The 21,485-nt window shown below is 36.6% G+C and overlaps 3 protein-coding genes and 1 long non-coding RNA gene across 6 annotated transcripts; 3 read left to right on the top strand and 1 right to left on the bottom strand.

The window, feature by feature from the left end:
• The first annotated feature begins 818 nt into the window (after positions 1-818).
• Positions 819-1,340, top strand: LOC127091062 (uncharacterized). Its single transcript, XM_051029584.1, has one exon. The coding sequence runs from the start codon at positions 819-821 to the stop codon at positions 1,338-1,340; it is 522 nt and encodes a 173-aa protein (XP_050885541.1).
• Positions 1,341-10,457: 9,117 nt separating this feature from the next.
• On the bottom strand, positions 10,458-15,266 carry LOC127104461 (pentatricopeptide repeat-containing protein At3g22470, mitochondrial). 2 transcript variants are annotated; one of them, XM_051041670.1, is made up of 3 exons: positions 14,954-15,266; positions 13,427-13,729; positions 10,458-12,642 (listed from the first exon to the last, which is right to left on the bottom strand). In XM_051041670.1, exon 3 carries the CDS (start codon positions 12,499-12,501, stop codon positions 10,915-10,917), a length of 1,587 nt encoding a protein of 528 aa, XP_050897627.1. In that variant the 5' UTR covers positions 12,502-12,642; positions 13,427-13,729; positions 14,954-15,266; the 3' UTR covers positions 10,458-10,914. The 2 variants fall into 2 exon arrangements, with proteins under 2 accessions (XP_050897627.1, XP_050897677.1); XM_051041720.1 differs by lacking the exon at positions 13,427-13,729.
• Positions 15,267-15,754: 488 nt separating this feature from the next.
• LOC127115416 (uncharacterized) lies at positions 15,755-16,315 on the top strand. Its single transcript, XR_007800719.1, has 3 exons — positions 15,755-15,802; positions 15,905-15,970; positions 16,111-16,315. It is a non-coding gene; the product is annotated as an uncharacterized LOC127115416 (long non-coding RNA).
• A 404-nt stretch (positions 16,316-16,719) lies between these two features.
• LOC127104334 (proline-rich receptor-like protein kinase PERK1) lies at positions 16,720-19,362 on the top strand. Of its 2 annotated transcripts, XM_051041593.1 has the most exons (9): positions 16,720-17,256; positions 17,339-17,425; positions 17,511-17,581; positions 17,717-17,793; positions 18,034-18,181; positions 18,365-18,526; positions 18,712-18,931; positions 19,024-19,145; positions 19,346-19,362. In XM_051041593.1, the coding sequence occupies exons 1-7, from the start codon at positions 16,788-16,790 to the stop codon at positions 18,865-18,867; spliced, it is 1,170 nt and encodes a 389-aa protein (XP_050897550.1). In that variant the 5' UTR covers positions 16,720-16,787; the 3' UTR covers positions 18,868-18,931; positions 19,024-19,145; positions 19,346-19,362. The 2 variants fall into 2 exon arrangements, with proteins under 2 accessions (XP_050897550.1, XP_050897498.1); XM_051041541.1 differs by lacking the exon at positions 19,346-19,362 and having other exon boundaries at positions 19,024-19,171.
• Positions 19,363-21,485: the final 2,123 nt, after the last annotated feature.

Below are 21,485 nucleotides of genomic sequence, written 5' to 3'. Positions count from 1 at the left end.
CAGATTTCCTCTGGATATAAAATTTCGAAAGAGAAACTACAAGATGTGATTGAGGTCAGAGGAAGAGTAATGTCGACTAGACTCTCCCCATCAGATTTGGAGAAAACAAAGCTAAGATATGTTGACGAATAGAACTTCGAGATTCTTGCAATGGATTGTTTGGCAGACGAAGATTAGAGAAAGCCTATAATAGAATATTTAGAAAATCCAACAGCATCTACTAAACAAAAAGTCAGGTATCGAGCTTTAAGCTACATTCTTATGGGAAACGAATTGTTCAAAAAGACACCTCAAGGAGTCTTACTTAAGTTCCTTAGTGAATATGAGGCATACATAGCCCTCTCTAGCGTCCATAGTAGGGCATGTGGAGCACATCAAGTGGGACATATGGAGCACATAAAGTGGGTCATAAGATGAAATGGCGATTATCTCGACAGGGAATGTATTGGGCTACCATGCTTAAGGATTGTATGGAATTCGCTAAAGGGGGTCAAGAGTGTCAAGTACATGCAGGCATACAACATGTCCCTGCAAGCGAACTTCACTCAATTATGAAACCTTAGCCTTTTAGAGGTTGGGCGTTGGACCTAGTTGGAGAAATTCGACCTGCATCATCTAAAAGTCAAAAATATATTCTAGTGGGTATAGATTATTTCACCAAGTGGATTGAGGTTATACCTTTGACAAATGTCGACCAAGAGACCGTAATCGAATTCATTCAGAAGCATATCATCTATAGATTTGGAATCCTAGAAACTATTACAACGGATCAAGGATCAGTTTTTACTGGTCGAAAAGTCCAGAAGTTTGCTAAAGAAATGGGGTTCAAATTACTAACATCTGCACCATATTACGCTAAGGCTAATGGTCAGGTTGAAGCGGAAAATAAGGTGGTAATTGGGCTAATTAAAAAGCATGTGGGGGAAAAGCAAAGAAATTGGCATAAGACATTATACCATATTTTATGGGCATGTCGAACCTCCCCTAAAGAGGCTATAAATACTACGCCTTTCTGGTTAACATATGATCACGATGTTGTTTTACCAGTTGAAATTTACTTACAATCAACAAGAATTCAGGGGCACCATGAAATTCCATCTGAGTCTTATTGGAACATGATGTTGGATGAATTAGTTGATTTGGACGAAGAAAGATTAAGTGCCTTAGAATTATTAAAAAGGCAGAAAAAGAGAGTAGAAACGTCCTATAACAAAAGGGTCAAAGTTAAATCATTTTCTACTGGAGATTTAGTGTGTAAAGTAATTTTACCCATGGATCGGAAAGATAGAGCATTTAGAAAATGGTCCCCTAAATGGGAAGGCCATTTTCAATTTACTTAGGTTTTTTTTAAACGGCGTATACGAGATCGAAGAGTTAGTTGGAGATCGAAGACTCTTGAAAATAAATGGGAAGTATTTGAAGAAATATAAGTCTGCACTTCAAGAGGTAAAAATAGCGAAAGAATTATTTATGTAACAAAAAAAAAGTTACAGCCATAATGATGAAATCAATGTCAACTAGATTGCCAAAATGGCCAAGTCATTACATAAAGAGCCACGAAGGGCTTTAAAAATTATCACAAGAGAATTAAACTAAGACAAACACTTCGAGTAAAGCCGACTCATTTAAAAGGGGAGAGATTCTTTCATGTTTTGGTACTTCGACTTTTGAAGCTGTAAGCGATGTTCCCTACCAGATTTGTAAGCAGTAAGAGTGTCAATCTCCTCCCTTAGTTTTTGGGCCTTTTCCACATGTTGCAGACCAATTTGCACTTCTTTCGCCAGCACATATTCGTCCAACTTTAGGAGTTCCTCTTTGCGCTCCTTAGCCTTGACAATCTTGGTTTATAACTCTTTGATTTGTTGCTCCCAAGCTCTTATGTTCTTGTCACAGGCTTCAATTTCCTTCTTATTCTTCTCAGAAGTTTTTTCCAACTCATCGTTTTTGGCAATGGATTCAGAGACTGCTTCCCATTCTGCTGTTTGAGTCTTTGATTTGTTCTGAATCTTGTTAGAAGTTTCCCGTATTCGACCAAGGTCAACAACAACACAATCAATCAGCAACCCTAAATATATGACCAAATCTGCGACTTCTGAGGAGGCATTTACGACATCGATTTGTTTTAGGAGATCTTTGATCTCGTAGGAGGCAAAGGTGTTGTTCTCTAAAAGTTGGATTAAGTAAATGTCTAAGGCTTTTTCTTTAAGTTTCTGGAGCACTTCGCCACCAGACTAGCTTGTGGTTGGACCTCCTGATACTGTCAAAGCGCTAGGACTTTTCTCTGACAAGCTACCTTTGGCACTAATGATGGTCTTCAGATATTCCAATGGATTGCTTCGTTTAAGCACTTCTAACTCTGCAGGAGAAAGGGCGGCGACAGTGTCTGTCGAAGGCTTTGTGGCATCATTAGCGGTATCAGCTTTTGAGTTGGTTTGGGGATGTTCCAGTATTGGTTGATCCTCTTGGATATTCCTTTCTTCATCACCATCCTCATTTTGATCATCATCTTGTCGCTACCGTAATTATTAAATGTTTTGAATTTGACTATGAAAATGCCACTTGACGTTGAATCAAGGGTTTATTTTATTTTGATTATGAAATTTGGCTTATGCAACATGAATGCAAAGTAACCAACAAGAAATTAAAGAGTCTCATTGTAAGGTAGCCTAAGAAAGCCTTTTGTGTGCAAAAGTGACCTAAACTAAACAAAGGATAATGGTCTTACAAACATGTCCCTTAAGGTGATGCCATGATGTCATTCTTACAACATGCATGTAAGTTACGGTTAATGGTTAGTGGTTAGTAGAATAACAATAAGCAAATAAAATAATAAGTTAATGTAAAGAGAATGGTTTCATCTATGTATCAAATGACCCAAATATGGTTGAAATAGAGGCAATCTATCAGTGCCTCAAAGTATCATGAATGATCTATTGATCAACCATTAATAGGTTTGAAGTATTGAAGATTTAATCAACTCTAAACAACCATGGTCATGATCTAATAGAACTCATCAACCAAATAAATGTAACAACAAGTCAACAATAAATATTAAATGATAACAAGAAACAATGTAAAGGAAATGGTTTCATCTATGTATCAAATGACCCAAACATGGTTGAAATAGAGGCAACCTATCAATGCCTCAAAGTATCATGAAGGATCGATTGATCAATCATTAATAGGTTTGAAACATTGAAGGTTTTATCAACTCTAAACAATCATAGTCATGATCTAATAGATCTCATCAACCACATAAATGTAACAACAAGTCAACAATGAATATTAAATGATAACAAGAAACAAGGTTTGATTGAAAATGATGGATAAAAAGTAGTAAGAGCAAAAAAAAATCCCCAAAAGGGTGTAAACCCAATAAAACCCACTTGTTTCAAAGTTGACTCAAAACTCTCTCAAAATACAACCCAAGAGTAAAAATCCATTTTCAAACACAAAACAAAACCAAAAATATCAAGGAGTTTGAGTCCAAAATATTACCAACATTGTGGTGTCAAAACTAGGTTGTTGTTGTGTTTGGATTTTAGAATGAAGCAAAAAGCTTGGAAGAGGGTGGCTATGGTTGTTATGGTAGGAAAATGGAAGAGAAAGAAAGTGTATGTTTATATGGGGGTGGTGAATGATTATGTAAGTGAAGGTCACAAGTTTGCTACTGTTTTTGTTGTGTAGAGATTGTGAATTTTTACATGGAGGTTGGGTGGTTTCAAAGGAGAGAATAGGGTTTGGGTGAGTTAGGGTTTAGGTTGAAAAGAGGGAGCTTGAATGTGATTTGGACAGAGGTTTTGTGGCTTTCAAGCTTGAAAAATGAATGGGATAGTGCTCTATTTATAAGGGAAGCAAAGGGGTTGAAGGGGGTGAACCAAAAGGTCCTTTGTGTAAAAAACAGAGTCATTTCTATTGTCTGCAGGTGTAATCGGTTACCCTGATTAGGGTAATCGGTTACACAGTCCCAAAATGGCCAAAAAATCTTATTTTGGTTTGGGTAATCAGTTACCTTGATTAGGGTAACCGGTTACCCAAAAAATTTTTTTTGAAATAATGAATGTATGTATGTGCAGTAGGGTCATGGGTTAGATGAAAATTATATCGGGGTAGGGTGAATTTTGGGATATGACACATCCTCGTCCTCAGGGGGTTCTTCATCGAAGTTAAACATAGAGCAATTATCTTCTTCTTCGTTATCAGGGTCATCTACATCCTGGTCGGTTTCGGGTGAACCGTCTTCATATTCGTCTTCAGGAACTTCCTCAGGGTCTTGCATTTCTGCATCTTTTTCCAATGGGGCATTTTCATTTTGCTCATCCTCGGATTCAGAGCCACTAGTGTGGGAATGTTGGGTGCTGATTTTTGGTGGAGAGTTTTCCTCTCTTTCTGCAACAGGATTGTTCACTTCGTCCATAGACCCTTTGTCGGAATCAGGAGGAGTTGTGGGATGATAAGTGGGAGCACCACTTCTTTCAGGCTGAATTGTAACAATGATCGATGTGACGGTTGGATGTTGGAGATTTCCTGCAGCAGGCTGAGAATAAGGCGAAAATTGGGTAAGTCGAAGGTGAAAGGAGAATGTAGTAAATTAGTCAAAAGTAAGGATGAGATGTTTCACCATAGGATCTTCAGCCCCAGGGCTAGAGTTATCACTCTCCATTTGTTATGGCGCCTTCTTTGACTTAAGCCCAGATTCAACCCCATGGGTTTTTTGGGCAGGAGATGTCTTCGACGCACTGGTTTTTGTTTTCGGATGGACATGAGCACCTTGAATATTCATTTGTTTTGCCTCCTTTGTTTAGTGGGTTTAGAGGCATCCGGAGATAAGTCTTCGTCGTCAGATTCATTGGTTTCGACCTCGATTTCTTTTTGTTTTCTTTTCTTGGGGGTTAACAGTGGTTTTCGGCTGGCCTAAAGGAACAAGGAATGTAAATATTTAGCAAAAAGATTATGCTTAAATCGAAGGTATTAATATATGGAATGCACATACCTTTGTTGTTGTTTCTTTGTTGGTATCCTTCTTTCTTGCTTCGGTGGGTCTTTCTGTTGTGGGGGCAGTTTTCTTGGATGGAACTCTTACAATTGAAAAAAGAATCAAATTATTGCAAAATAAATAAGTAAGAAGGACCAAAAGAAGGAGTGAGTCGAAAAACCTCTCATTCAACACCTTCATAGATTTCAGATTCTATATGAACGTCTTTTATGCCAACATGAAGGTGCCCTTTGAAACTGTCCAAGTTGTGCTTAGTCAAAACCACCAGTTTAGCTTTTTTCTGAGATTTTTGTCGAAGAACTTTTATAAAGTCCCCACAGATGAACCAGTCTGAATGGAGGGCTAAAAGCCACACCAAATTTAGCACTTGGCAGTCGAGGAAATTTATGAGGATACATATTAAAAGCAGTTCGATATTGTTGCTCAGGTTTAACGTACGAAGGTAATTTTAAAAAATCCATTCTTTTCGTAAATTTTTCCTTCAAAGTGATTACTGCTTCGCAGACGGTTTGACTAAGATCATCAGGTTTATAGGTAGTTTTAAAGTATTTTCGGAATGCTTGGATTTCTTTGATGTGAGTCGAAATACCTTTTTTAACATTATCCTGCACAGAAGTAAAAGCTTTGGTAAGATGACGATGAAATGCAGGAACATTAAAATATTTTGTTTCATAGTAATCACGCCACCACAGGTCGAATTTTTTAGTGCAAAGAAAATAAGGTTTGAAGGCAAATGGACTAAGTTTCGTTTGACCAACATATCTGGCTAGTTGCCTGCTGCTAGTAGCCTCGATATGGATTGCGTTATAAAGAAGGAGAGAATTCTTTCTTGCATAAAGGGGTTTAAGGAAGATCTGAATGAGGTCAAATTATCAAGCGACAAGATTTGGTTGATATGCTATCAGGGTAACCTGACTTTTCGACTGATTGAGTCTCAGGGAGAATACCATGGGAGTGACGAATGCTTCCCAGATAGAAACTGATTCAGCTTCTTTATCTTTTGTGGAGAGGGAAATTTCCTTGTAAACCATTCTGGACCACAGGTTCTAAAGGCGAAGGGGGCCATGGTTGGGGTGAAGTTGTAACGCTTAGCAAACATCATCACGTAATTAGTGAAGCTTTGTTGAAGGTTTCGACCTTCATCACTTGGAGTTAACATTGCTAAGCGCGTTCCTTTGACTCTCCTATTTTTCATTTCTGCAACATCTGAATCAATAGGGTTGTGGGTTGGGAGACATGTTTCAAAAGTAGCATTCAACCATAACTGTAGTAGCCAGAATGGGCCAGAGAGTAGCAAATTTCCCTTTGTTCGAATGTTCTTAAGGGCAGTAACTCCTTCGCACATAGATTCATAGAGGTTGGCTAAGATCATTTTGTTGAGGCATACATTGCGCCCATCGTGAAGTTGATTTACCAATGTGAGAAATTTCTTGGCCACTTGGAGAGACTTCGAACAGAAAACACAACGAGACAGCCACAAGGCAAGGAAAGCAATATGCTTAGTGTCAGAGACTTCATCAATATCTTTGTCATGGTAATAAGCAATATGCGTGGTGAAGACGGTCCTAGAAGTGTCGAAGCCAATGGTGTATTTGGATAAGAAATCTGGATAATAGGTTTCACCCATAGGCCTAAGCTCTATGATGGCAGCGATGTCGAATAGTGTATGTGTCATCATACCACAGGGAAGGTGAGAAGTATGATGGGTACTATCCCAAAAGTACAAAGAAGAAACTAGCATAGTCTGACAATAGTCAGGTCCTACTTTCGACAATTGTATCAAGTCAAAAATGCCCATTTCTTTCCAGACTTGGGATTTCTTTTTCTCAATTTTTTCCAACCAACCTACATAATCTGAGGGATCTCGAAAAAAGGGACATGATCGAAAAACCCTGAAACCATTAGTCGTAGAAATTAAGTCGATGGGTTCCTCGGTCGAAAGATTACCCTTGTTATCTGAATGAGGGTTTTCCTCATAGTGGGTTTCCTCGTTGACCTTGGGTTTTTTGACGCAGGCTATAGGTTTATACCTATGGTAAGTTGGAAAAAAATCCTTGAGCCTATAAGGGTCAACATTTGGGTTGGACAAAGGTCCTAGCATTGCATGTGTTTTCCTAGAAATAGAAATAGGAATTAGTACCTGAGATTGAAAAATCATCCTTTATTCTCCAGTCAATGGTTCTGGAACATATTGTTGGTTACCCATGGTGTTTGAGCCCAAGATCTTGTCAGCAAGAGGAAGGCCCTGAGATTTTCTAGAATCTTTGGTGCTTTTGTTGGATTCCTGACTGATTTTCGTAGATAATGTCATTGTTGAAAAGAAGAACTGAATTGTTTCTGGGTTTGAGGAAGATGAAGAGTAGAACAAATAGTTCTTTAAAAGGATCAGAATGCGAAAAGTTAAAAGAGAGAAAAAAATGTTGAGAATGTCTATTTATAAGTTGTGGAAGTGGAAGCGGTTTTTGGTTAGGCATTAATGGGGGAAAAGAAAGTGGGCACGTGTTAGTGTAAATGGCCATGATAAGTGGTAGCAGTTGAAGGCTAGGCACAATTTCCTAAGGGCTAGGAAACATGATGATTACCTAAAGATCCTCACTTGGGTTATGAAGAGACGTTTTTTTAAAGTGGCCATCATGCCTGTGACGTCATAGCAGATGAATAGTTTTGTGATGTCGAATATGATTGTCGAAAATAAAATAAAAAATACATTTTTCTCCGGTATATCGAAAAAGGCATTGTTTGGGGGCAATTTGTTAGGTGGGAATTTCGACATCAGGTTGGAGGTGATAAGCTAAGGAAAGAGAATGTTCCTTGGAGTTATCTAGGATTTCAACACAAAGTACTATTGAGATGAGGAAGTGTCGAAGTGTGCCTTCTGTAAGGAAAGTCGAGTGTGAAAGTTAGGAATCATCTCAAGTTCAGAGTATTACTTCGACAGAAGAGTTGTTTGACGTGCATTTGAATTTGAATGACAGAAGAATAACCGTATTTCATTCTTATTCACTTTTGATAGAAAGGACGCGTGGGATGTTGTCCTGAGTCGCAGACATGACGAGTGTCACGTGTCAGTGCCTAGGAGAAGATCCGTTGGCAACAGTTATTTTTAATTTAGTATAAATAGGCGTCCTGGTGTTAAGATTAGAGGTGTTCAAATTGTTGTACAACCAATCATATTTACTCTAAGTGTCCTGTGTGTAGAGAAAAGAGTACAATTGAGAATGTACGTTTGATAACACCATTATATTTATATCAATCAAAGTTTATTTACATCTTTCTGTTCATAAATCATCTTTACTACCAGTCATTTATCAAGCATTGTTTTACACTTTATTAGCATTTCTGCCATTTATCTTCTTAAGAACGCTTTATTCAAACATTCTTTACGCAAGGACGTTGTCGAAGTATTCATCTTTTATATACAATTTTATAATAATAGCACATGTCTTAGGATAAATCTGGTCGATCCTGCGAGTAACCAAAGTTTCTGTAATTTGAAAAACCAACGGTTATTTACCAATTTTTACGATAAACACTTATACTCCTTAATTCTCAATGTTTTGCTTCCTTCTTGATTCTTCTTATCTTCCAATTTCTTCTGTGAAATTTTGGTTCAATTTTGAGTCTTTTGTTGTGGTATGTTGTTGTTGTTGTAGAATTAGGATAGAGCATGTTAATCTCGATTAAATGGAGCTTACAAAGGTGAAGCACCAACAATCTTGATGATGAGCTTTTGTGAATGGTGGTGAGGCAGAGTATTGTTAGGGTAATGATTCATGATCATGATGAAGTGAGAGAGGTAATGGTTATATAGGTGAGGGTTGAGGAAATTGGAGGGAAAGTTTATAATTCACTTAGTTAGAACCAAACCACAAACCTCATTGAGAAATTGCCAAACAACAATCAGCCCCGAAACAAATTACAAATTACAAGCAAACACTGAATACGATCTTAAAGCAAAATCGATTGCAAACCAAATCACAATCAAAAAGCAACATTGAATCACGAATCAACGACGAAATCACGATCACGAATCAACGACAAAAGCACAATCACAAATCGACGACGAAATTACGATCACAAATCGACGACGAAATTACGATCACAAGGTAACACCAAAACAAAATCAATAGCTGACACGAAACTTCAAACAACTACAATCAAGGTTTCGAAAAATTATTTCAAAACGACAACGAATGGGAACGGAAGAAATAATTCCAAGAGTGACCCAATGGGGGTTCGCTTAACAAGACCAAGGTAACACGATTTCACATATTTGATTTGATCGAACCTTCAGATACCATGTCATGAAAATTGACTTGATACCTTTCTCTATTGTATTTCACACTATATATAGTAGTGTCGGTAGTTACAAGTAATTACAATTCATAATGAATCCTTCTAATCTAAGAAAGTGAATTGTTCACACCGATTAACATAGGGAACACTTGGTCTGCAAATCTTTCACTGATTGGAGAAACATAAGTGAACATTTGGTGAAAGCTAAATCAAAAAGAGATCTAATGGTGGTCTGCAAATGGCCATCATCCAAAGGTTCATCATGTAATTAGTTAGTTATTAGTGAAGGCAGCAATTGGTACCGCTCAAAATCATACCTGAAACCTTTTCCAATGGTTATCTAGATGAAGCTTTAGATTTAGAATCTCAATGTATATTGCCTTATAATTTTCTTTGTTGAGTAGTGATTATAAATTGATGAAAGGTAGTTGTTTTCAGGTTTCATTAAATTGGCAAGTATATTCCCTGTATGTGAATATTATTCTGGGGAAGTTTCAACAATGTAGAATTTGTTCTGCATTTACTTCTTTGGTGTAAAGCAAGGTTAGGATGAACTTATCAAATCACTACAGAATATTACCCTCGAGTAGCTTGTTTGAGTTTCAAAGGTACAAGAATAAAATATCCGTAAGATCTCTAATAATAGTTTTTAAGATATATTTTGGTAAAGAAAAAGTTGTGGTCTGAGAATTCAAGTAATGGTAAGTTATGTATTGCACAAACTAATCACAGTGAAAACAACTTTCATCTTTGTAGAAATGGAGGTTGGACATGAGGAAAACGATAAAATATAGAAGATGGAGGGCTTAAAGAATATGAAAGAAAAAAAATGGATTTCGTCCTTCATTGCCACATCACTAGTGCATCATACGGAAGTTGATGTCGTGGACAAATACCAAAAGGAAAACATTCAAGGATTATCTTTTATAAAAATAAGATTCAGAGAAAAAAATCAAAAACTCGTTAACTTATAGGAACGATCGACATATTTAAGCCAATAATATATTATCAGAGAACAAGAAGTAAATTAGAAATAACAGTACATAGAACTTTAATGCCATTGTCCATTTATTATAAGAGGGAAATAAATTCACAGGCACAAAAAAAGTTATATCTCAACTACATAAAGAGATCCTAGAAACAACTTATATGCGGCACATCATAAACACATTTGCAAAGGTGAATAACAATGACATAAAGACAATAAATCAACCAGTTGCAACATTCCAATGCTAAAATAAGCTCAAAAAAGCATGTACATTGGCCACAACTTGCTTAAGTATCACTTCTAACCAAAAGAAACTTACATAGCTAAACATTTAGACATAGCATCATAAGTATAAATTTGGGTGAAGCAAAAGTATCTTACTAGGTTTAGCCGTTTGTACAGACCTCCAGCAATCATTTCTTGATGCAGTTCCTCTACCTCTACCTTAAGAAAGTCCATTGGTTATAGTGTTATATGTGATGTCTTTCAGACAAATCAAACGATGATGAACAATCTCTTATGCAATCATCGATCTTTGACCTCTGCATAAACCATCAATTAAAGAATAGGCTATGACTATAAATGTAATAAATCAATCCTCTTTTCAACATTAGGTTGAATAATATGCAATATCCTAGGCTACATGTTGTATTTTGCAAAAAGCATCTAATAATGTATTGTAAGTAACAATATCAACCGGTGGTCCACCAACATGCATCAATTTGAAAAGCTCCCATGCATCGGAGATTCTCCCAGATTTACACAAGCCATTAATAAGAGAATTATAAGTTACAGAATCAGGAACCAAATTTTTGCCATGCATTTCATTCAGGAGGTCCATGGCTTCATCAATCCTCTGAGTCTTACAATACCCATTAATCAAGATGTTATAAGTCAAAACGCTAGGAGTCAATCCCCTTTTAAACATTAGTTCAAATAAGGCAATTCCCATGTCAATATCTTGGATTTTGCAAAAAGCATCTATCAAGATATTGTAAGTGATAACATTAGGTAGTGGACCACGTTCATTGATTGTACTAAAAAGTTCACACGCATAAGAGAATCTTCCAGATTTGCACAAACCATCAATAAGAGAACTGTAAGTTACAATATTAGGAACCATATTTTTGCAATGCATTTCATTGAAGAGACTCACAGCTTCGTCAATCCATTTACACTTGCAATACCCAATAATCAAGATGTTATAACTCCAAACATCATGCAGAATTCCCCATTCAATAACTGTATCAAATAACTTTCTTGCCTCGAGCACATTACCGTGTAAGCAATGTCCACTCATTAAAGTGTTGAATGTAACAATGTCTGGTTGCTGACCTCTTTCAATCATCAAATTGAACATACCTTGAGCTTCTATCATCTTTCCTTTTTTACAAATTGCATCAATTAATATATTGAAGGTATAAACATTCGGCTTGATGTTTTTATTAACCATTTCACACATCAATAGATTAACTTCTCCCCATTGACCCGTACTACAAAAACCACGAATTAGAGAAGTGTAAGTTAAAATATCAGGATTTATTCCCAGTACAAGAATTTTCAAATATAAATCCCGAGCCTCAGTTACAAGTCCGTCTTTGCATAAACTATCAATGATCATGTTGTAGATTACTATGTTAGGCTTAACCACTTGTCCTTCCATCTTTTGCAGCAACTGAAAGGCATCTATTGTATGTCCTATTTTACACAAACCATTGACCAAGGTCCCATAACTAATTTCATCCAACAAAATTCCTTCTGCTGCCACTTTGTCTTGAAAGTCCATTGCTTTCTTAACCTCGCCGTTGGTACACATCCCTTTCATGACCGTCGTCAAGGTTATGTTATTGGGTTGATATCCCCTCTTGAAAACTATGCCGAGTACGGAAAAAGCAAAACCCATCTCACCCAAATGGCAGTAACAATTGATCCAGATACTCAAAGTGACTATAGAAGGAGTAACTCTTTTCAACGCCATTTGTTTCAAAAGACAGATAGCAGTAGGGCAATGTTTCATCTTCACTACAGACCCTAAAATCATGTTGAATTGTACAACTGATGGAAGCGGCTGTATATTAATCAAGCGATTGAACAAGGTAACAGCATCCTCGATGCCATTAAAGGATGATAATTTTTTTGCATTTTCTTTCGGGTAATGAGAAAAGAGCCTCAGAAATTTGTGGAAGGCATACCTTAACCTTGTTGTAGCAGTACACAACATCACAACCTTCTCCCCTAAGTTGAAGAAGATTGCATTTCTTGGATAATTCCATTCAACACTTCTTCTGAAAACACTCTCACACTCTTCTTTTTTCAGACTACTTTTCTTATTTTAGTGTATTGAAACAATCAGATAAGCAATCTGGACATAAAATAAGCAAAGCGGAACATCAATCAATAAGAGGAAATAAACATGTTTAGGTGGATCACAAATATAATATTGGAAAACTATACTAGAGAACATGTTTATGTAAATAGCATTAATTCAATTTGGAGTGTAAAGTAAGTAATCTTCAATGATGATTAAAAAACCAACCATTGATATTCCAACAAATCCACTATTTGTTTATGCACATGGAAGTAACATCAACAGTTAATTTTCTCATCAACGGTCGAGATTACTTCCATTACATTCTAATTGTGTGTTTGTTCTACGGTAACAAAAAATGATTTTGAATGAATTGATTACGGCTAAAAGTGAATTGAAGGTAAAGTAATCTATGTTTTAATACATTAAAATTAAGTTGACCAATAAATTTGAGTCTAAAAATCAATTCTAGAATTAAAAAACTCCAAATTCTAGCTTCAAGTAAGAATCAATTTTTGAGGCAAAATCAATTCTACTCGAGAGCAACCAAACAGATCAAAATCAATTTTACACCTCTAGAATCAATTTTGTCTCCTCCAAAAGTGGAACTAAGCATACGCTAAATTTGTGTTTGGTTCTACGGTGACAAAAATTGATTTTGAATGAATTGGTTTTGTAAAATTGATTTTGGTTAAAAGTGAATTGAATGTAAAGTTAGTTTATGTTTGGATACATATATGTAAAAGTGAATTGAACAATAAATTTGAGGATGATAAAGAGTCAAAAGCAACAAATGTTCATGTTAGAAGAAATTCTGTAGGTAAAGTCAATTTTGTACCTCTAAAACCAATTATGACACCTCCAAAAATGGAACCAGACATATCACAAATTAAATTACTCACTGGAGACGGGCTTAGCATTGTGCTGGGAAAAAATAAAGGATTGGGTGGAAAGATGAAATGGCTTGTTTTACCATATAAACAATGAGAGCTAAATTTAAATGAGCTACATTGTAATGGAAATTGCGGATTTGTAGCACAGAGTGGAGCTGTACTATGCTCCGACACAATTCCAGGAAAAGCAAATCGAGCTGGAATTGCATCCCCGCACACTACGGTAGAAGCCTAAAGAGAAGGGAAATCTGAAAAATAAACAGAAAAAGGAAATTATGGATGGAATTTCTCACCGCTTCAGGAGAGCCGCCAAAATAAACCATTATTTATAAACTACATAGATTCAAACTACATTTCTATATTTAGAAAAACTATAGATTGCCAATCATACAATTAATTTTCTGTTTGAAGAACACCCTAAAGACTGCCATTCTTTTTACTGCCAATTATAAGTTGCTATAGCCATAGTCACTATATCTATATAAAAAGGCAAAATTTGCCTCCCTAACAAGAAAGCCACAAAATTCACATCTAATTGTACCAAACCAACTATAACCTTTGCTTTCTATTTCTACTCTCTCTTTTTTCAATAGTTTTTGAAGACCGTGAGAGCGGGAATTTGTAGCTTTAAGTTGTGAATATAGTGCACAAGTGAAACTACTACATGCTGCTAGTGCTATGCTTGCAACTTCAATAGGACTTTTAAGAAAAGATTGTCTTCAATGTCACTCTCACCCTCTTCAATGAAAAGCTCGTGAGCTTTGTTTCAATCAATGTAGTCAAGCACGAGATCTTAAGCAGGATCGATCGGCTTGTGAAAGATCCTAAAACTCGGACCGTTAGCACAACAAGTAAGATCCTAACGAAGGGGAAAATAGTAATATCATATATATATTTATACATACATACACAACCATGAAAATTATAATTCAGGCCCAACGTGATTTTTTACGATCTTGCTTAAGAAAGCTCGATCTTGACCACACAGGCAACGAAAACGACTTTCTCTGATCATAGCACTCTCAAACATCTTTGACATGTAAGATCTTACGTTCCTACGATTCAACACACGATCTTGACTACATTGGTTTCAGTGGCACTCAACCGTTTACCATCATAAACACAAAGTCCACTTTGAGGTCCTCAATAGTCATCCACTCCTTAACCCTCAAATGCATTGGTTGCAGCCTTCCTATAGATTGTGCTTAACAATGATGATGTAACAAGTGTGTTGAGTGAAATAGTAAAGATGGGAATAAACATAGTTATTGTGGGAGAGAGTGTTTCTAATGCTGAGGGAATTATTGCATTGAAGAGGGAAAATCAACCTAACCTAACATTCAACATTTAACACTCAACAACAACAACAACAACAACAAATCAACATTCAACAATAACAGAATTTCAAGAGAAAATCAGAAAAACAATCTAGCAGTAGGGAAATCAGAAAACAAATAAGAAACCTAAGTTACCTAACAAATGAGAGATGCGCCGGAGAGGGAGAGCGGGGTGGTCGACGGCTGCGCTATTGCAAGGAGATGCGTCGAAGACGGAGAAAGTAAATAACTGAGGAGGGAGTCACTCCTGTCTGCACAAAGCTCCGCCACTGTGACCAGCTCCGCCGCGTTTTCTGGCGAGGTTTTAGTTTTACCGCCGATTGAGTTCAGTTCGACTTGTTTCTGATACAAGGCCGCAGCGGCTGATTTTTTTTTTAATGAAAATTTAGATTGAGACGGTTAGGATCTTAACTAATCATTAAAATCAAATGTATTATATCTACGTTAGGGTTTAATTTCTCTCAATGTTTTTTTTTACAAAGCTAAATAAAATATATAGGCTTAATTCCAATGATCTTCTATTTTTTTTTTCTTTTAATTTTAAAATCTCGAACTTTGATGATTTTTTAATTTATTTTTTTATTTTAGTCTAATTTTAATAATGTTGCGTTATAGTGATTAGGGGTGGACAAAATTTCACCAACCGACCCTACCCACCCAGCCCATGCAAACCGAATGCATTTCGGTCGGGTTAAATTCGAATTTCGGGTCCAGCGGGTGATTCAGTCGGTTTTTACTGGATAGTGGCGGTTCGGTTCGGATCTCTGAATTGACTCCACAGAAAACCGAAACCGACCGGTTTTCATTCCTATAGTTGGAGATGTGACAGGTACAGTTTCATTTATTTGCTAATTTGCTAATTTGACAGGTACAGTTTCATTTTGCTAATTTGCATAGGATTCATACGCACAACCATCTACTTTTTCGTGAGATTCGTACGCACAAACAGCAACGTTACTCCGCTAGGGTTCATCATTCTCTCAGGTAATCGGTTGATTCTAGGGTTCATCCTTTCAATTTCCAGTTCGTGGTTTCATCGTTTAAGAACTAACTCTTTCTACCTTCCAATTTTTCGGTTGATGCTAGTTCGTGGTTTCATCGTTTAACGAAGAACCGTCGCCGTCCATTATTCAACCACAAATCACCACCGATGTAAGTTACTCCTTATCTTTCTTTCTCTCTTTCCCTCTCTTTCTCTCTGACTATGGTTGAAATGTTAAGTTTGGTTGAACTATTTCTGATGGGTTTGACTTTGTTTTGTTTTAACTCCGATTCTAAAACTGCTTCTTCAGATTGATTTTGTGAAGGTGTTGTCGGTAAATATTGTTCCTACTCAGCTCGCCGACAACTTCCGGAATAAGAAGCCTGAGGTTTTACTCTTGGCCGTTATAAACTTCATGTTATCTATAGCTACTAATAACTAGCTGTTCAAATAAAAAGTGATTTTTAAAAAGTGATTTTTAAAGCTATAACTACTGCTATGAAGAATCATTAGTTACTGCTATGAAGAAATAATCATTTTCAGTTTTTGTTTAAATCTCTTTGCGTTTTCTTGCTTGATCTGATCACACACCACGTGTATGATATTTTGTCCCTATGAGAGATTCCAGTTTTTTTAATTCTTGTACATGGTTACCAACATGAGTTGGTCCCAATTGAAGGGACATGGATCCTTTAAGCAAGAGGTTAGGGTTTGAATCACGATACTTGTTAATAGAATATATTGTATTAGGAGAGGTCTCCATTGTACTCGATAAAATCTCGAGGGATCCGGCTTTGCAATTGCACGAGAGGATATTTTGGTTTGAGGTCTAATTTTTGAAGAAATTTGTATTTTTGGTGATGGTAAAAGATATTGGTATTCAAAAGAGTGAATGATAATGGTATATATTGTGCAGTTGATCCTTATGGTGGTCCTCCAAATCAGTGGCAACATAATTCTCACCCTCCTTCAGATCATGTAGCCTCAATGAAGCCACCACAACCTCCTGCTCCAATTCCATCACGACCGCCTTCTCATGTTGCTCCGCCACTGCCTCCTCTCATGAGCAGCAGTGGTGGTACCGGCTCAAACTATTCAGGCGGCGAACTACTTCCACCTCCTTCTCCAGGCCTTGCATTTAGCACTGCGAAGAGTACGTTTACATACGAGGAGTTGGCGCGCGCAACGGATGGCTTCTCTGATGCTAACCTCCTTGGACAAGGTGGATTTGGATATGTTCATAGAGGTATTCTCCCTAATGGTAAAGAGGTTGCTGTTAAGCAGCTGAAAGCTGGAAGTGGACAAGGAGAACGTGAATTTCAAGCTGAAGTAGAGATTATTAGCCGTGTTCATCATAAACATCTTGTTTCTCTTGTTGGATACTGCAGCACCGGGTTTCAGAGGCTACTTGTTTATGAGTTTGTTCCCAACAATACATTGGAATTTCATTTACATGGTATTTTTTTGTCATTCTTTTGTGTAGCACAATGCTTATGCCAGAAGTGTTCTTAATTCTTATGATTATTTTTTAACGGCAGGAAATGGACGACCAACGATGGATTGGCCAACAAGATTGCGAATTGCTTTAGGATTTGCAAAAGGACTTGCTTATCTTCATGAAGATTGTATGCTCTGTACTTGACTGTAATTTTTTCAGCAAAGCTAGTTTTTGTCAAACTCAATGTTTATTGTAATTATCTGTTTGTGTAGGTCATCCTAAGATCATTCATCGTGATATTAAAGCTGCTAACATCCTTCTCGATTTTAAGTTTGAAGCAAAGGTATGCTCTTTAATATATCTTCCTTGCAGCAGTGGTGATGCTCCATTTAAAATGCCCTAAGAAGTTCTGTGCAATAATTGTTTAATATGAAGTGTGGATTTTAGTTATAATTTAGTGTCAAATTTCTATTAACAGGTTGCTGATTTTGGTCTTGCAAAGATTGCTTCCGATCTCAACACTCATGTTTCTACTCGAGTGATGGGGACTTTTGGGTAAGAACTAATTTATTCCCTTCCTCTCAAAATTTGGATATTGCAAGAAATGTATTTTCTAATCTGCTATTGTTTATGGTAGATTGAATTAATGCATTAAAGGGCATGAAATGTGCTATATGGTGGTTTAGAACTGCGTTAACCAATCAAATTGTTGTTGAAATTAGTTGTTAAATTTGTGTCAAAATATCAGTTCTGATATGCTAAACTCATGAATTATCAATTACTGCTTTCTTACAGGTATCTGGCTCCAGAATATGCAGCAAGTGGAAAACTTACAGACAAATCAGATGTTTTCTCTTATGGAGTCATGCTCCTTGAGCTATTAACTGGACGTCGACCGGTTGATAAAAATCAGACTTACATGGATGATAGTTTGGTGGAATGGGTAAGTGTCATGTTACCATCCTCCTCTTTTCTTGAGGGCTAAATATAATTTGCAACTGAAAATTCAGTCATTTATAATATATTATGAAATAAAGAGTTTTCTGTGTAATATTTCTTTTATTGGAAGAGAACAAGATGACATAGAGTGGCCCTTAACTTTATTCATCTTTCATTGTCATCACAGGCTAGGCCTTTGCTCATGCGTGCTTTAGAAGAAAATAATTTAGATTCTCTGATTGATCCAAGACTTCAGAATGAATTTGACCCTAGTGAGATGACGCGTATGGTAGCATGTGCTGCAGCTTGCACACGCCACTCAGCAAAGCGTCGACCAAGGATGAGCCAGGTAAAGTGAATAATTTGTTCTATCATTTATTACTGCACTCCATTCCTTTTGAACTGTCTTTTTAAGAAGAAAAACTATCATTCGTTGTGCTGCTACTGTAAAATCAAACCTAGGTCTTACTTTCCATTCTGAGTTCCTTGTATATGTAAGCATCTTTTTGGGTCTAATAATGGAACAAACCGTAGGTTGTGCGTGCCTTAGAAGGAGACGTGTCACTAGCAGATCTTAATGAAGGAGTAAGACCTGGACACAGCAGTGTCTACAGTTCTCACGAAAGGTGGATTCAGAGCTACGATTCAAATTTTTTTGTTTTGCAGGCATATCAAGAGGAGACTGAATAGCTCAAGCTTCTTGCTGAATGGAAGAGAAAGAAAGGTGGATTCAGAGCTACCATGTTTGTTTTTGGTGAGTACAAGACCATTGTTCTCAAAGTTTACCTACTGAAAAGAGGTTTCTATCAGTGGTAGCAAACCCTGTTAACCTTGTTTCTGTTATAGGAAACTTGGTGGCGGCTCAAGTTGCGACAGAAATCGGTTGGAGCGAGTTTGCGATTTCAATGTTTTCACTAGGAATGGTACATTATTTGCAGGCCAGGACTGTTCAAGAAAACTATAAAAAGGTTAAACATTACATGGTGGATCTACTTATTCCCTTTAACATTCCTTGGTCTAGCTTGTGCTGAATATGCTCATGAAGTGAAAACAAGCATGGCCTCTGGTATAATGCTGCTGATATGTATTGTGTCTGTTTTGGTTTTTGTTTTTCTCATGCTAACTAATGTTGAATATGATAATGCTGAAGTTCTATCTAATTACACAGAAAGCTGCAATAAAGAAGATGGACATGAAAGCATCAAAAGATTTTTTTGCCGAGCTTAAGGTGTTAACGCGTGTTCATCACTTGAACTTGGTAATAGCTTATGAAAAGAATTTGATTTGATTTTATCTTTTGTTATAGAAATTGTTATGCACTAGCTCTTATATATACGATTGTTGATTGATGATCATCTATAGGTAAGGTTGATTGGATATTGTATTGAAGGTTGATTGGATATTGCATTGCCGGAATGGACTTGTCTCTTACAATATTGAAAAATGCACACACTGCTAGAGAACTAAAATCCACTTGTGTTGGGTTTATTTTGGAATGAGCTCAATTATTTTTAAAACCGAATAAACCGCATTATGAAACCGAACCGAACAAAACTGAAACCGAAAATAACCGAATTGCAAACCGGTCGGTTTTGGTTATGTTTTTTCCAACCGATGGTTAGGTCGGATTGGGAATTTGGGCCCGAAAACCGATCCAACCCAACCGATGTCCACCCCTAATAGTGATGACTTATCAGTCTTAGATTGCGGAATTTTATTTTCATATCCTTTTTAGTTAATAATAATATTATTATTTTATTAAGTTTAATATTTTTATTTATAAATAATAGTTTTAATAGTTTACATGATAAAATTAATAATAAATTATCAATATCAATTTTCAAAATCAAATCGTTCAAGCTTTTTTAAAAGAAATCGTCGTTCTTCAAACCGTCGTTCCGGATAAGAAACCTTAAACTTTAGTGTTTATGTCATTGTCTTTTGTTGAGATATAAGATATAATCTAAGTTGTGTGTGGCACAAGCCCAAAGTTAATTAAGGTTTAGGGTTTGTTATTTAATTTGTTATATTTGTTACTTAATCGTCAAGTAACTTTGTATATAAATACATGCATATGTAAATCAGTTTGTATCACAATTATTCTTTAATAATAGTACTCTTTATTTTCCTATTCTCTCTTTTTTTTCTCTTCTCAATAAATGTGTCTCACGCACTACCAAATTGATATCTAGAGCTTCAGTTAGATTCTTGATCGTGTTTTCAACAATCACACGTTGGTGATCGTGTTTCTGAGATCGTGGATTGGTAATCAATCGCTGCAAAGATGAATGGTACTAATGGTATTCTGAATTCTCTTCAAATTCTTGACGGCAAGAATTGGATTTGATAGAGAAAACAAATGTAATCTTTGTTTGACTTTCATGAAACTCTATAAGTGGCTACTAATGGTGTTCCTAAGTTTGCTGAGAATGCAATTGATGCTCAGAGAGTCGCGAACAAAGAGGCAAAGAAGAAAGATTGCAAGGTTGCGTACTGTATTCAATCGACGTAGATTCGGAAAATTTTGACAAGATATCTCATGATGAATTGGCGAATGAGGCATGGGATATTCTTGTCAACACTACGCCAAATAAGGGAAAAGAGGGCGCTTATTTTGGCCTATAACAGCGCTTTTAAGCGCCCTCTAATCTGGAGCTGGCATAGGTAAAGACAGCGCTTTGTTTTCCTGGAGAAAGCGCTGTCTAAAGGCCCACATTATAGTGCGCTTTATGAAAAAAACGCCCTCTGGAGTGGTCCATAAAGGGACACCTTAGAGGGCGCTTTCTGGAGAAAGCGCCCTCTAAAGTTGTCAATGTAAAGTGTTTAGAGGGCGCTTTCTGGAAAAAGCGCCCTCTAAAGTTGTCAATGTAAAGTGTTTAGAGGGCGCTTATTTTTTTAAAATAACTAACACTTTAGAGGGCGCTTTATGCAGAAAGCGCCCTCTAAAGTTGTCAATGTAAAGTGTTTAGAGGGCGCTTTCTGGACAAAGCGCCCTCTAAAGTTCTCAATGTAAAGTGTTTAGAGGGCGCTTCCTACAGAAAGCGCCCTCTAAAGTGTTAGTTATTTTAAAAAAATTTGTTTGAAAAACAGTGGATATTTAATTGGTAACCTGTTCGCATGCTGCAAAAGTGTAAAATTCATATTGATTTCATCCTTTAATCCAATGTTATACACCATTAATCCATTGATATATACAACATGAATCCATTTATATACAACATTAATCCTCCATATATACAACATTAATATATGAGTCTTTGATCAACAATATACAACAACATATTCATGATTTAGTAAAAGTACAACAA

Source organism: Lathyrus oleraceus, chromosome 1 (genome assembly GCF_024323335.1).
Source record: "Lathyrus oleraceus cultivar Zhongwan6 chromosome 1, CAAS_Psat_ZW6_1.0, whole genome shotgun sequence".
Classification (NCBI taxonomy): Eukaryota; Viridiplantae; Streptophyta; class Magnoliopsida; order Fabales; family Fabaceae; genus Lathyrus; species Lathyrus oleraceus.
The sequence above is the reverse complement of the archived record's forward strand: the minus strand, read 5'-3'. Positions and strand labels throughout refer to the sequence as shown.

Excerpts from the sequence above, each read along its gene's own strand:
- LOC127091062 (XM_051029584.1), top strand. The coding sequence starts at position 819 with ATGGGGTTCAAATTACTAACATCTGCACCATATTACGCTAAGGCTAAT.
- LOC127104461 (XM_051041670.1), bottom strand. The coding sequence starts at position 12,501 with ATGTTGTGTACTGCTACAACAAGGTTAAGGTATGCCTTCCACAAATTT.
- LOC127104334 (XM_051041593.1), top strand. The coding sequence starts at position 16,788 with ATGAAGCCACCACAACCTCCTGCTCCAATTCCATCACGACCGCCTTCT. Across the intron at positions 17,426-17,510 it reads TGCTTATCTTCATGAAGATT|GTCATCCTAAGATCATTCAT; the intron begins GTATGCTCTGTA and ends CTGTTTGTGTAG. Across the intron at positions 18,182-18,364 it reads ATGATAGTTTGGTGGAATGG|GCTAGGCCTTTGCTCATGCG; the intron begins GTAAGTGTCATG and ends TTGTCATCACAG.